The following is a 14,077-nucleotide window of genomic DNA, read 5'->3' as shown; positions in this document are numbered from 1 at the left end:
CTTATGAATAAATTCAATTAACCCAGAAAGGAAAACAGCAATAAAATATGCAGGAAGATTTAGTGCCATTATTTCATTACCCACATTAACATTCTTTAAATCTACCTGCTGCAACTCTGCTTGGATGCACTGGATGTTTACCTATTTGCCTTGAAAAAACAACAGGAGTTTGCTCATGGAGATGGATATAGGATTCCTCGGATAAAAAATGTCTGTCATACATTGGCAAGTTTGTCTGCAGGAAGCTGTCTCAGTAATTTGTAAGAACACAATATGGTCAACTTGGCCATGCTCTGTCCAACAACTAAACCTCTAAAAGTGGTCACTTACCATTCCCTTTTCCGTGAAGTCCATGATTCATCATCAGAGGAGATACATTTTCTTTTTCTACTCTATCTGTTTTGATTTAATTTTTCAAATTTTTTACTGCCTCAGGCACTTCAGAATAATAGTTTAATTTGTCCTGGTTTCTAAACATATTCTTGCACTAAACCAGAAAAAAAAACAAGTTGCATGTAAAGTAACTAAATCATAAAGATAATAGATTTGACATTGCAAATTCTTCATTAGCTCTAAATAAAGCAATCACCAATTGAGAGATACTTTTGCTTCACAGGAATGACAGAAAGGGGGCTGAGGTGAAGTAAGGATGAACAAGGGGAAATCATCCTGAAAGTGATGCTGTCATTTTCAGATCAGAGAGGCTCTGTAGTTTTCCCCCATTCAGTGGAGAGGTCTTTGTCAAGGCAGCCCCAGTTCTAGTCCAGCTGAACAGACTCTGTTCCCTGTCAGGACATCTAGAGCTGCATGACTGAGCATGGCTGTGCAGCTGATGAGGTGCTGGAGTGCTCCTGCCAGCTGTGAGCCTGGGCAGAGCAGAACGCTAGAAGAAAACTAGGGCCAGCATAAAAGCTGCATTAATCTGTTGTGCTCAGCCTATACAGGGTTACTTCACTGATTCACCTGACAAATATGTTAAAATTGATTGCTTTTGGATGCATGAGAAGGATGTGTTGTATTCCTGGAATGTTACTTTTTGCCCTCACCACACCAGACTTTCCTTCCTTTTGTTTCTTACAAAGGATGGGGACAAAGTGAAGGGTCAGGAAAAACAGATTATTTCCATTAAAACATCAGGCTGTCTAAAACTGACAGTTTGCTAGGTTCACTTACTTGCGACATCTGACCCAGCTCCAGCTTCACTGATTCCCAAGCAAGCCACAAAATCACCAGCTATAGTTGGTACGAGGAACTGTTTTTTCAACTCCTCAGAACCAAACCTGCAACAAAATAACAAAAACATACGATATTAATACCCTATGAAGGTAAATTTTATTCAGAAGTTAGTTACAAATTTTTTTCTACCCACACATTGATCAATTAATACCCTCCAAAGCTGTGATTCAGAGTCTTCACCAGAAGTGCAGTCATAATCATTTCAAAGAAGTTTTAAAAAGTATTCAGGCATCTTACTCCCACAGAAACATGTGGTCTAGATGGCCAAAATTCATCTTCATGTCTGTTGCTTTAAAAGTTCCAGATCTAAATAAACATAACCCCTGAGGATTCCTCTCAATGCTCCTGCACTACTCTGCAACCACCAGGATGGAGGACCTGGTCTGTTTTCTTGAACCATCTCTTTGCCAGGTTTTAGTAGTGACTGAAAACTTTTGACATCTGCAAAGACCTGTATTTCAATTATTTATATTTCACATCTACATTTAAATCACTCAGTAAAATCCATTAATGCTTCTTCCAGCTGTTCTTTTATCTCCACATAAATAAAAAGGGAAACAGCAAACTCTGGATGGTATTTTAACACAAAAATTTCACTTGGCTGTATTTAAATTCAGTTAAGAGGCACACACTGTTTTTCTGCTGTTTAGAAGACTGTATCCATTCAAGATATGCTACATCTCATTTCATGCTTGATTTTGTCCTAATTAAGATTCACTGATTTCTTCTTGCAGTGTGACTGGTGAGTTCATGGTCGACTTCTCAGACCTTTCTTGTGTGACTGAAAAATTCCTTGGGTCATGAAATGTCCTATGTGTCCAGGAATCCATAAATCCAAGTTCCTCCTCAGCCTCCTCTTTGTTGTGAGGCTTCTCAGCTCATCATTGCCACTCGCCTCCTTAAGCTCACTGGGGCCTCCTTCTAAAACATTGTCCCAGTTTTTCCAAAGGAATGGTGCCATTCATTCAAGCTAAGACTGTCACCCCCTCCAACCAACCCTGGCACAAAGGACATGGGACAGCCAGACAACAGACTGGGATCTGGCAGACACTTCCATTTGGGGCACACAAGGAGCTTAATTCCTAGTCCCGTCCCTGCTAAAAATCACAGCAGCAATCCCAAATAAATACAAGAAGCAAGTTTGGAGTTCCTTCCTCTATCATACTGGAACTAAGTGCCCATGTCTGTTAGGCAGCAAACTTTGTTTTTTAATTTTCCATGGGGCCTAATCAAATATGATTTAGATTTAGATTTACCCATAGCTGCATATTCATCAGTCAAAATAAACCCCAAACAGCCCAACCATCAACATGGAAAATCAGATTATGAGAGCAGATTGTGGTGATTTTTGGCAATGCTTTCGAATGCTTGAAACTTTGCTAACCTTTAGCATTTCAACAGAGGATTTTCACAGCAAGACTTTGCTTAGAATAATATTTTTGGTTTGATGTCTTTCTTTGTTTTGAGTTCCAAAAAACAGCTGAATTCTTTCCAAATGTGCGGTTATAGAAGATGTTATTTTGTAATCAAAAAAGAAATAGTTGGGCAACACTATATTCAGAAGATGGTGGGTCTCTATGCCTTGCAGGAGACAGCTAGCTTCTTGCTCAGCTGCTAGCTTTTGTGTTAAAAAATATGCCGCTTTTGTAAAATTCTACCCATCTTAAATTTGCTTACTATTTGCCTATGAACAACAGGGAAAAAAAAAAGTAAAGTTCATTCCTACTGCTGAGATAAGCAGCTCTACACTGATTTGATATGACTACAGATGTGACACCCTACAGACATGTCTACAAGCTCAGGGAATGCCTATCATTCACTGCCTCAGCTAGGAGCTGCTTTCTCCACTCTATTTGTGGGCAAGAAGGGCAGTATTATATCTGAATGCATTTGAAAGACCTGGCAGAGTTATGTTCCAAACCATCAAAGGTCAGATCACTGCAGACAAAGCATTTTCTATTTAGTTCTTAAATTTAGAAAGATTCCTATATTATATATCTATATCTATATCCCGTAGAAAGATTTAGAAATTCCTGTAATTCCCAGAATCCCCTGCTTCACTTAGGGGATTCTGGGAATTACAGGAATCACATTCATGGAGTTAGTTTGTAGGTACACTCAATATGTGCTGGATGAATGCTGAACAAAGTCCAAGGTTATGAAAGCCAAGAAAGAGCTACAGAGGCTTTTTTAGGGGTTGATGGTTGATTCCCACATCATTGTTTGATTTGTGCAACAACGCACAGCCAAGATGCAAAATCTGACTTATCTCTACAAACGTGTTTAGGATCCCCACAGTATACAGATACTTCTAGAGAAACCATCCAGGGCATTGGTGCTATTTGAATCCATGACCCAGGACAAGCAGTTGGTCTTCCCACTACACAGCATGAGGTAAAGAGGCACACAGGCAAAATTTCCTGTAGCAACCAGCTTTCTCTTTTCATTACCAAGTTTCACTTTTACATGTGTGTGGGGGACATTGTACTGTATAAATAGCCAGTGCAATTGTCTCAGCAGTGGGGGAAAAATTCAATAATGCAGATACAAACTCAATTAAAAATTTCATCAAGTTAACAACAATTTCACTGTTATTTTCCAAGAACTTCCACTTTAGGATTTCACTAGCACAAATATGCATAATTTCACTGTTTTACTACAGCAGAACAGAGTAACAGAAGGCCAAAAAACTGCAATGGAACAAAATCCCATTTTCTTTTACCCATAGATTTTCTTTAAACCCCTGAATAAAAGGCTGTCATGGGGTCAAGGTAGTACTGTCTGAAGTCTTTTAAAATACTATTCTTATACTCAGTTGGACTATAGCTAAGCCACTGTTGCAAGAGATGTACTGAACTCCATGCATTTAGCAAGCTTTTGTTGCATTACACAAAGGAGAAGAAAACTTTAAGAAAAATCTGTTGTAGATGAGACCTTCAAAGTCACACATACAGCAGGATAAGCACATGTCAAGGGAATAGAGCTTATATTTCAGACTCTTCAGTAGATTTACAGGCATTTCCATTCAGAATGGGGAAAAAAAGTCAACAACCTCCTAAAAATTACCAAAAAATCCCTAAAATATTCTTCTGAATAAAATATCCCTTCTTGTACATCTGTTTAGAGCAGAGAAATTTCTGATTTCAACATAATTATTAGAATTTAATTCCCACCCTCATCTTCCAGAATTTTAGGTGTATCCATATTCCAGGGACAAAATGCTAGATCAGCCAGTTGCCCCACTCTAGTTTTAAGAACTGCTGTTCTGACACAAAATATCTGCAAAACTCCTACATAAAGAAGTTGTTAACTTTTATTGAGGGAGGAAAAAACACTACAAATCAGATTAAGAAAATGCAGGAGCTTAAATGATAGTAAGTGAATAAAATGGGAACACTGACATAGTTGATGAGAAAAAGAAAAGTTATTAATTGTCTAGAATGGGTATATTTAGGGACCATGATATATGTGCTACAACTTTAGGACTGACACCTTGCAAAGCTGCAAAAAGAACAAGTAAATTATAAAGCAGAATTAGACTGATCCTAATAATTACAACTAAATGCATTCTTAGTATGACTGCACTGGGATATAAGAAAAAAGACAAACATGAACAAATTGGATTCTGGAATTAATTTTTTTAATTGGTTGTGGTACTAATATTTCATGTTTGTAAACATATCATCTACTACTCAACAAGGTTTATGTTTTAACATATAATCAATATAACTCTAGCATTAAAAAAAAAGAGAAAGTATTTTCTCCCCTAAAGCAAACTGAGAGAAGTAGAGAGTAGCTTCTTTCCTCAGGCATTACTGACTAGCAACTAGGCAGTAAATCTACACAGTATTGTTTTTTTTTTTTCTACTCATGACAATTGGGTTTTAGGCTAAACCAAACTTTCTGAAAATTACCTTGTAAGGGCAGGGGTAGCCATGCCAGTTTGCACTCCAATGGCCATGGGAATACCTCCACAACGGATATTTCCCAGCTCTTCTGCCACTGCAATGTTATAGGAGAAGTCCAAACCCATGCCGCCATATTCTGAGGAAAAAACAAATCTGTGATTCTCATATTCTAGACTGGCATAAGCAACAAGAAAAACAGCAAAAAAAGATGTTGTTACTGCAAGGATTTGCCAACTGCCATTTAACTGCTAATTTTTAAGTATTTCATAATTACCAGCTTCCCTTTCACAAAAGCAATACCACATTATTCTCTACAATATTGAGAATTGAATTGAGAATGACACCTGCTCTAATTATCTATGTGCACATCAAGTCACCTCAGTATCCTAAGTAGCCTCATTACTTTTACTGGAAACAGCAGGAAGAAGTGACATGCTGTTGTAAATGATACCAGAAAGCAAAATTATTCTTCCCAACAGCAAGGTCATATGAACAAATCACACCACAAGGTAATAAGTGCTTCTATTTCCCCATGATAACACCTGACACCCGCTCTCATCACACATGCAATCCTCTTTCTCAGACACAGCAGCCAAGTCAGCACGGAGCGCGACCACACACAGGTCGTGTTTCTATTCTAAATTACTGCTGTAGCTCAAAATTCATGTTAGACACAACTGCAGCACTGAATGCATTTATTCCACACCCTGCAGCCGGTCTGTGCAGTGATTAAAGCACTCTTGCTCACAGGGAGCTGACAAGCTGGGGTGCTGGCCTGGTGCCAGCACAGCCCATTGCTGCCCTTCTCCCCCCAGCATTCCAATCTGCAAATTCAATTAAAGAAGAAATTATTCTTCACCTCATTCCCATGCCCAGTGCTGATAAACCCACTACATAGTGAAGCACAGAAAAAGGCTACATTGCTATGATGGATGAGGTAATTTTTAGCTGTGTTAAATAGCTTACAGTCCAAAGGAAACACGGTGAGAAAGTGAAGGTTAAGGTTACTACTTGACGTCGTTAGTTGACTGAGCAGCTTTGATTAGATAATGCTGCCTCTTTTTTTTTTTTCTTTTAGCTCCTTTGAAGACCGGCTAAGAAAATTTCAAATAAATAGATACAAACCCTCACCCCTCACACACACAATAAGGGGCAGATGACCCTCACCTGTTTTCACTTGCTGACCTCAAACACTGAGCACACCCTTCACTGACCTACTCTGAAGTTTACAAAAAACACCATTAAATAAAGGTCAAAACACCACAGTGCATATAAACATGGGACTTTGCATGCTATCATCTGTTTCCTAAACCCACAAAATCTATCTGTGTGCATCCTTTTTTTGCTGAAAGGAAAAACACAAGAGGAAAGGCTAAGCATAAAAAAAACCATTTCTCCTTAGGTCATACTGAATAGTTTAGACTGTCAGAATTAAAAAAAACCCACTACTTCTCCAAACTTTTGCTTGAAAACAATGTTTCTTAAAAATACAAAATAAAGTTCCTACTGGGAGCTTAAGCAGTACAATGAAACATCAGCAATATGTAAATGAGTTTAACATAACAGATAATCTAATTTTCTTGCCTTTACACAGCCCCCAGCAATAAATAAATGCTCTGAGGAGCAGTAATGTATGTGCCTGTAAAGGCAAGACTATTTAAAGATATCTGGCATGAGAGAGATTTTGCTAATCTGAAATGGATCTATAGCAGAATTATAATAGATAACTTCAGTTCTAGCACCTCACAAATTCTTTTCATTAGGTTTTTAAAATTTTATTTTAAATCAGTCAATGCTTTTATTGTCAGACTACTGTTATTACTGATTTTATCTTTAATTTTGTCTAACAGGCAGTTATATTCCCACCTTTCACTTAAATTTCACAGATCAAAACCTTAGTTTATTTTGATTTATCAAAAGTAACTTCCCAGAAGGAATGCTATGCACAAAACTGACCCAACTTAGGCTACTTTATCCTAGTATCCAGCTTAGAGACATTCTTTGTCCATACCACAATCCATTGTATATTACCACATAACAGACTCTTCTAGCTCTCATTTGAGATAAATTACTAAGCAGTACACTTTAAAACCAAAATACTGCCAAGGCCAACTTTTAAAAGGATAAGAATGAAAGAATTTCTGACCAAAGGGAGTAAAGGAGCAGAAGGAAGCTTTGGGAGCTGAAGGTGGAGAGGGAAGTCCTGCTAGGTAAAGAGATTATAAAATCCCAAAATTTTGTAATCTGGGGATAGATAACACAAGAGACAACCACAGATGCAGGTAGGAAGGGCAGAAGCAAATGATAAAACCATTAATCAGACCACAGCTAAGCTTTCATCACTTCTGCTCCAGGAGCCAAGAAGCCAAAGTTTCATGGAGAAATGTGAGTGATTTGATAAACAATGATAGGGAATGTCTTTTTGAGCCCCCCATACCTGATCAAGGTGGAGACTGATTTGTCAGTGCAGTCTGTGCCATTATTACCCCGGTAATCCAGGTAATTTAGGCCGTGGCTAACCACAGTTGTGTCCCATCTCTTTGGAGAACTGGCCCTCCACACTGAGCAAGGCTGCCAGTGGTGTCACACACAGCATTAGCAGGCAGGGCTGGCCACAAGCACCAAAGAAATTTCCTTTTTTCCTCAGTTCCTAGTGGCAGCCTGGTGCTCACAGACCCATTGCCAGTGCTCCAGGCAGAGATTTTGGGACTGGTCTGAGCACATTTCCCTCCATGTCATGGGACTCAGCTCTCAGTCTGAGACAAAACCTCCAAGCCATTCTTATTTCCATCTCCTTCAGTGATGATGGTAAATTTGTATGAAATTAATTTTCAATTTTTATTTGGAACAGAACTTACTCTTTTTTGGAATAACGCTTATTTGCAAAAAAAGGCAATATGCTGGTGGTGGTAGGTTTGTATTCGCCAGTCTCATCAACAAACACCACTTCCTGGAAGTATCTGTACTATGATGTAATGCTAATAGGTCAATTAAATTTTAATTCAGAAGAGCAAACACCATGCCTAACATAGGAGTGAAAAATTTTGGTGACATTTTTGGTGAAAATCCATAGTGAAAGAAACCAAATCAATTCCAGATTTGATCACTTTACAAACATACAAACACACACACACACACACACACACACACACACACACAATTTCAAAAAATAAACAGCAAAAACCCCACACCAAAAAAACTCCACATCAAGAATAACAAACTATATTTAAATATTCACATGTAAAATATTTCTGGGGTAAATATTTTATTTTACTTTAAAATGAGATGAGGGACCTTTAGAGAATTGTTTGGCTATATTACCAATTTTAATTTGCAAGAAAATTAAAGTAACAAAGCACAAAGTAGATTAAACTAGGCAGAAAGTCTAATGCACTATTGCTTTTATAGCTGAAAACGGGTAGAAAGAGGCAACTCAGATATGTTCAAATTGTTACAGTTTTGATGATAATAGCACAACTTCCAGCTGTTAAATGGCCTAATAGAATATCTCATCCATTGTTGGATTTCAGCTTCTTTTACAAAGAAATTAAAATATAAGGCCCAAAGCAGAGAGCACAGAAACATACAAATAAATAAAGATCCTGCACTGCAGCCCATGGGCAGGACCCAAGCTGCAGGAAGGAAAAAGTGTGAGGAGGAAGGAAGATCAGAGAGGATGTGCTGTGGACTGACTACAACCTCCCATCCCCATCCTGCTGTGCTGCTTAGGGTGGGGAGTGAGGTAGATGAGTCAGGAAGGAAGAATGGAAGATGAACCTGGGAAGGGGGGATGGTGGAACATCTTGTTTTAATTTGCTATTGCTTCTCACCACACACATCTACTTTAACTGGCAGGAAATAAAAATAATTTTCCCCCTGCCAAGTCTGCTTTTTACTGTTATGGTAACTGGTGGCCAGTCTCCCTGACTTTCCTCGACAGCCAGGCCTTGGTATTGTATTTTCTGCCCTGTCCTGTTGAAGAGGGGGAGTGAGTTAGTGGTTGGCCAAGATAAACCCACCACACCATGGTCAGTGTATTAACCTATGCCTTTTAATTGGATCTCTGCTTTTCTACTAACCACCACCATCACATTATTTTACCATTCCCCAACCCACAAAAGCTCCTTATTTTATACAGACCAGCAAATTTTCACATGTCATGTTTGTAGATCCTGGCAGTGGAATAGGTGCCAAAAGAACACAGTGAATCTTAAAAAACATTGCTTTTAAAAGACACAAGTGTACATTCTACTAAATCTGACAATTTGAGGTATCAGGAGTTTTAAATATGAATTTAGGGTAGACAGATGATGCCCAAAACGACAAATAAAAGAGCAAGACATGATCTCTAGTTGCAACAGGTCAAAATGGAAGCACTGGTGACAAGACCAGTTGAAAAAACAAAGGCACAGAAAGTCTATGAAAAAGAAGTCATAATGGCAAATGAGAAGCTGAAGTCTTTCATATAATCATTTCACTTTTGTGAAGACCAGAGCATTTTTTTCCACTTGTTAAAGATCCCTGTTCAAATATGACTGTTCCATGATGAGACAGGCTTGAAGTCTCTAGTCAAAAATTTGGAAGAGTTTTCAAGTGTCTCTATTTGGAATTTGCTTCTGAACCCCATCTAGTAGCTGTTAATGGGAATGACAATATCTGTGGTGAAAACAGCCTGTAAGTGAATTGAAGCAAGGTGAAACAGGTGGTCCTCACAGCATTTTAAGAATTTAAGTGAGCCTGGATAAAGGGATGGTGATAACACAATGCAGCTGTATTCAGAACTCCATGTTAAATGCTTAAACCTATATAATCGGTCTTGTTTGTTTACATACTTTCCAAAGTTTCAATGATGTGTACCTACACCAAAGAAAATCACTCAGTATTATTTCTACTCTGGGCATCTACCTCAGTGCAAAAAAACCCCAAATATTTGCTCTAAAATTTGTCAAAGACAAAGCATGAATCGAATCCCAGTTTGCAGATAGGTCTGAGAGACTTCTATATTTGATATTAGGATGACAAAGCTAATTGCTAGTTTTCATCACAGCCTACAATTTTAAATCAACAGAAGCAAAATTTAAGTGCTCAAACCTTGTTCACCTGTCATAAATATGGTTCAAGAATTTCAACTCCAGAGAAGTACAAAGTGCCTTGAATCTACATAACTGCAAATGTCATCAGGCAGGGCAGTACAGAAATCCACATCACAAATCTTTTCCTCTGCTTTATATTGAAGGGATTTAAAGAATTACCAAGGGTGTACTCTCTGTCTTGTGGAATTTCCCATAAATCCATTCTGAAAAGTTGAGACTGATGAAGTGCAGAAAATGCCCCCTGCCTTCTTGGTTATTTGCATCTGGCTGGGTGTAGAGGAAAAAAACCTCTCATTAAGAGTAACAGAAAAGCGGTGAGTCCACTATAGCCTTGTTGAGATTAAGACATATGTATTATTGGGCTATTTTTCCCCCCCAGATCAATTCACAAAAAAATCAAAACAAAACAACAAACTAAAAAAAACAACAAAGGAAAAACGTCCAGACACAAACAACCATTGTAACAGATGCAAAGTTCCTTTTAACAGATTACCTTAGTAAGAGAGATCAAACTCCCCCAGTTTGAATGAAATTTTGTCCCAAACCATGAAAAATTATAATGCTTCATGATTTTATTTGGTTGATCCTAGAAAGATCACAGTCACCTTCAGCACTTGCTCTCTCACAGACACTACTTAATCCAAAAATTTCAAGACAGGTAAGGATTTATTCTGCTAACCAAACTTCTAGTATCACTCATGATCTAGTAGCCCTCAGAAAAGGAAAAATATGGACTGGCTTTTCATTACTTTTCAAGCACTCATGGCTGGCATCACAAGTACAATCCCAAGAGCAATTAACAATGCAAAATATGTGTTCCTGCAAAACTCCTTCTGTATTCTGTATTATTCTGTGCTGTATTCTGTGTTCTGCTACACACGTCATCACAGCTGCCACCACAGAAACTAAATTTACTAAGGCAAATAAAGTGATTGGGTCTGTGCAGGACTGTTGTAGATTAAGACAGATCTACACTATAAAATAAAGGAGAAACTTTCACACAGTGTAAGGATAAAAACTCTCCTATAACACCACCACAAAATACCACAGAGGAACTTGGCAGTGCCTGCCACTGAGCAGATAAATACTGCTGCTGAGTAGATAAAGATAAATGCACCACACAGACCTGGCCCCAGCTAGAGACAGCATAGACACATTTTAAAAGGGTTCAAAGCTGTATAGGACACTTTAAAAAGCCAGAGTAGTATATTAAGAATCACCAAGTTGCCAACACCTGCACTTGCTACCCTCTGATTTCTAAAACATCCCTCAAAAATTTGTAAGTTTTCTTCATTTTCTAAGTGGTTATGCAGAATCACCCAGTGACATTGAGTTAGTTATCACATTTGCATAAAACTTCAAACTCAGAAGATTATCAGAGCTCTTAAAAACAATATCACACAACCCCCCAAAAATGTGTACAAACATTATGGGGGAGGAAAAGCTAAGCTGCACAGTACAATAGAAGAAAATGTACACATGGCAACATGAGAAACATTAATGATGTAAAAGATGTAGTAGCCAAAAAAAAAAAAGAGGAAAAAGAAGATCCAAAGTGCACACAGCCACAGGAACCAGCTATTGCATCAGCTCGAAGCCAGAGAAAAACTTTAAGCAACCCCTGGTCATAGACTCCTCAGTTGTCTTTTGCCTGGAGTTTTAAATGGAGTTTATTTCCCGCCCACTCAGGTCTGATCCAACATCTGTTCCAAAGAATTGGACTTGAATCAAAGTAGCTTACAGCTTTTTCTTTAAGGTTAAAGAGCACAGATCTCAATTATTGTACATTTAAAAATGTCAGTCAAACTAAATGCCACAGCATAAAGAAATGAAATAAACATCAAACACGCAGAAAAATGAAGTCAAGAAATATAAAGGCTGACTATCACCCTTCCTGAGCTCCAGTGGAAAAGCCATGTTACTTCTCATGGGGATTCTCTTTGGGCAAGCTCATAAACAAATCATAGAATGCATTTCAAGGATATCACCTTTGCAACCTGCCTGCTGCTTGAGATCAGTCAAGCAGCAACAGCTGCCAGCCTCCTTACGTACATCGAGCACACACTTGCTACCAGCCTGCTCTAAGATTTGCTTGCAGATGCTCAAGTAAATTCTCTGAGTCAGGCATGTCCAGCAGTGAATGCTTGCTCTCTCCAGCTTGAAGGTGGGCACCCTTCTGATGATCAGGCCACCACTGCAGCAAATCCTCCAACAACATGTGTGTCCACTGCAGTCCTCCTGACACAACCATAAGTCAGCCCTCAGAAGCACCAAAATCTGTCATCAGCATCTGTCAGCCCCATGTAAAATGTGCTCTTCCTCCCAAAAAAATGTCTGAACAGCTGCTCTTCTGTCTTAAACATATTTGTTCACATTGAACAGGTAATAATTAGTCCCACATCTGTACAAGGATGAAGCAGGTACGTAACTTTACGTGTTGCTGGTGCTTCTATTCAGGACTCATCCTCTCACATGGACTGCCACAAATTCCTACAAAAAGTTTATGCTACTCTGCATCACGGCAAATTTTCTTCCAGTAGGATCTTAAGTGTGAATGCACAAATAGATAGTATAAGGAACATACAGTAATGCACTGACATTCAACCATCCATAAGTCAAGAGGGAAAGAAAATGGGAATTGATTTATCAATGGGTAACCAACAGAGATACCCCAAAGAACATACCCCAGTTTAAGCACAACAGAGAGAAGAGATGAGTAACAGGACTGAATACAAGTATGTAGATTTGTAAGGAATTTTTAAAAGCTGGATGAACAGGAGTCACTGTACTCGGTTTTGTAGCTCTCTATAAACAAAAAAGCAGACTTACTGCATCATTTCTTTCAGGCATCCAATTACTTTCGTTCCTTTAAGGTATCAGGATATACAGTCAATATTAAAAACATCATTCTGTTTCTTCTGAGTTCCAAATAAATAAATAAATAAATAAATAAAGAAGCAATACTAAGTGATTTAAGGATTACAGTTTTATTACATGTGCTACTTATTAAAATTTCTATGCTAACATTTAATACAAAGACTAAATATTTATCAGCTGAAAGCTATGTTTAATTTTCTTCCCTACAAGATCTTTTATTCCAGTCCAAGATAATAAATAGCTTGTTGGAAATTCACATTTGTCTGATATGAAAACTTTAGACACTTAATATGTCACACCCAAAGACATAAATTTTACTAGTTCACACTTTCCAAAAATTGCAATCTACAAATGGAATTATAAATTCAGAATTTCAATTCTGGGCATTGGGGGGAGAAACTTAAAAAATGTTAATTTGCAATAGCTTTAAAAAAAAATAAATTCATAATGTGTGCAGTGAATAATGAAATAAACTTCGGACATGCTCTGGAGCTAGCCTGGCCAGCACAGGGGTTTTAGTTCAGTAGCAGCAAACTTGGAACAGAAGTGCACTGCAGGAGGTTTCCACAGGAATTCCTGATCAGTACAGACTTAAAAGGACTAAATGAATTTCCATTAGTTTCCATTCATGGCTGACTTCTTAAGTCCTTGAGATGTTGGGTCAGACACTGAGAAAAAGGTAACATGCCATCCTAGAATGCCTGCCCACCTGCAGGTCAGCATAGTCCCAGCACAGCCACAGCCAAGAGATTATTAGAGACATCCATCAAGTAATGCTGCAGCCAGAAGCACACCCTCTGTCATTAGATAATTTCCTTGTTTATAAATTCTCTTCAGCTGGCAACATCTGCACCAGTACGCTGACACAGCCTTCAGCGTGGGCAGGGCTGGGGCCACCACTCCCACTGCTCCTTGTCTCTGGCAGCTCCCAACCACTCACCCTGTGGGCATCCCATCCATCGT

General features: G+C 38.5%; 1 protein-coding gene across 1 annotated transcript in view; it reads right to left on the bottom strand.

The window, feature by feature from the left end:
* Nucleotides 1-14,077, bottom strand: part of LOC139590977 (probable acyl-CoA dehydrogenase 6) — a 76,100-nt gene that overhangs the window by 25,003 nt on the left and 37,020 nt on the right. The window contains exons 3-4 of the mRNA XM_071429011.1: nucleotides 5,151-5,280; nucleotides 1,174-1,280 (exon numbers count right to left, since the gene is read on the bottom strand). Of these exons, the coding sequence (XP_071285112.1) occupies nucleotides 1,174-1,280; nucleotides 5,151-5,280 (237 nt within the window). The remainder of the gene's footprint in view (nucleotides 1-1,173; nucleotides 1,281-5,150; nucleotides 5,281-14,077) is intronic.

This window comes from Agelaius tricolor, unplaced genomic scaffold (genome assembly GCF_023055355.1).
Source record: "Agelaius tricolor isolate 1412-34295 unplaced genomic scaffold, bAgeTri1.0.p SCAF_6, whole genome shotgun sequence".
In the NCBI taxonomy this organism is placed as follows: Eukaryota; Metazoa; Chordata; class Aves; order Passeriformes; family Icteridae; genus Agelaius; species Agelaius tricolor.
This window is presented reverse-complemented; position numbering and strand designations above follow the sequence as displayed.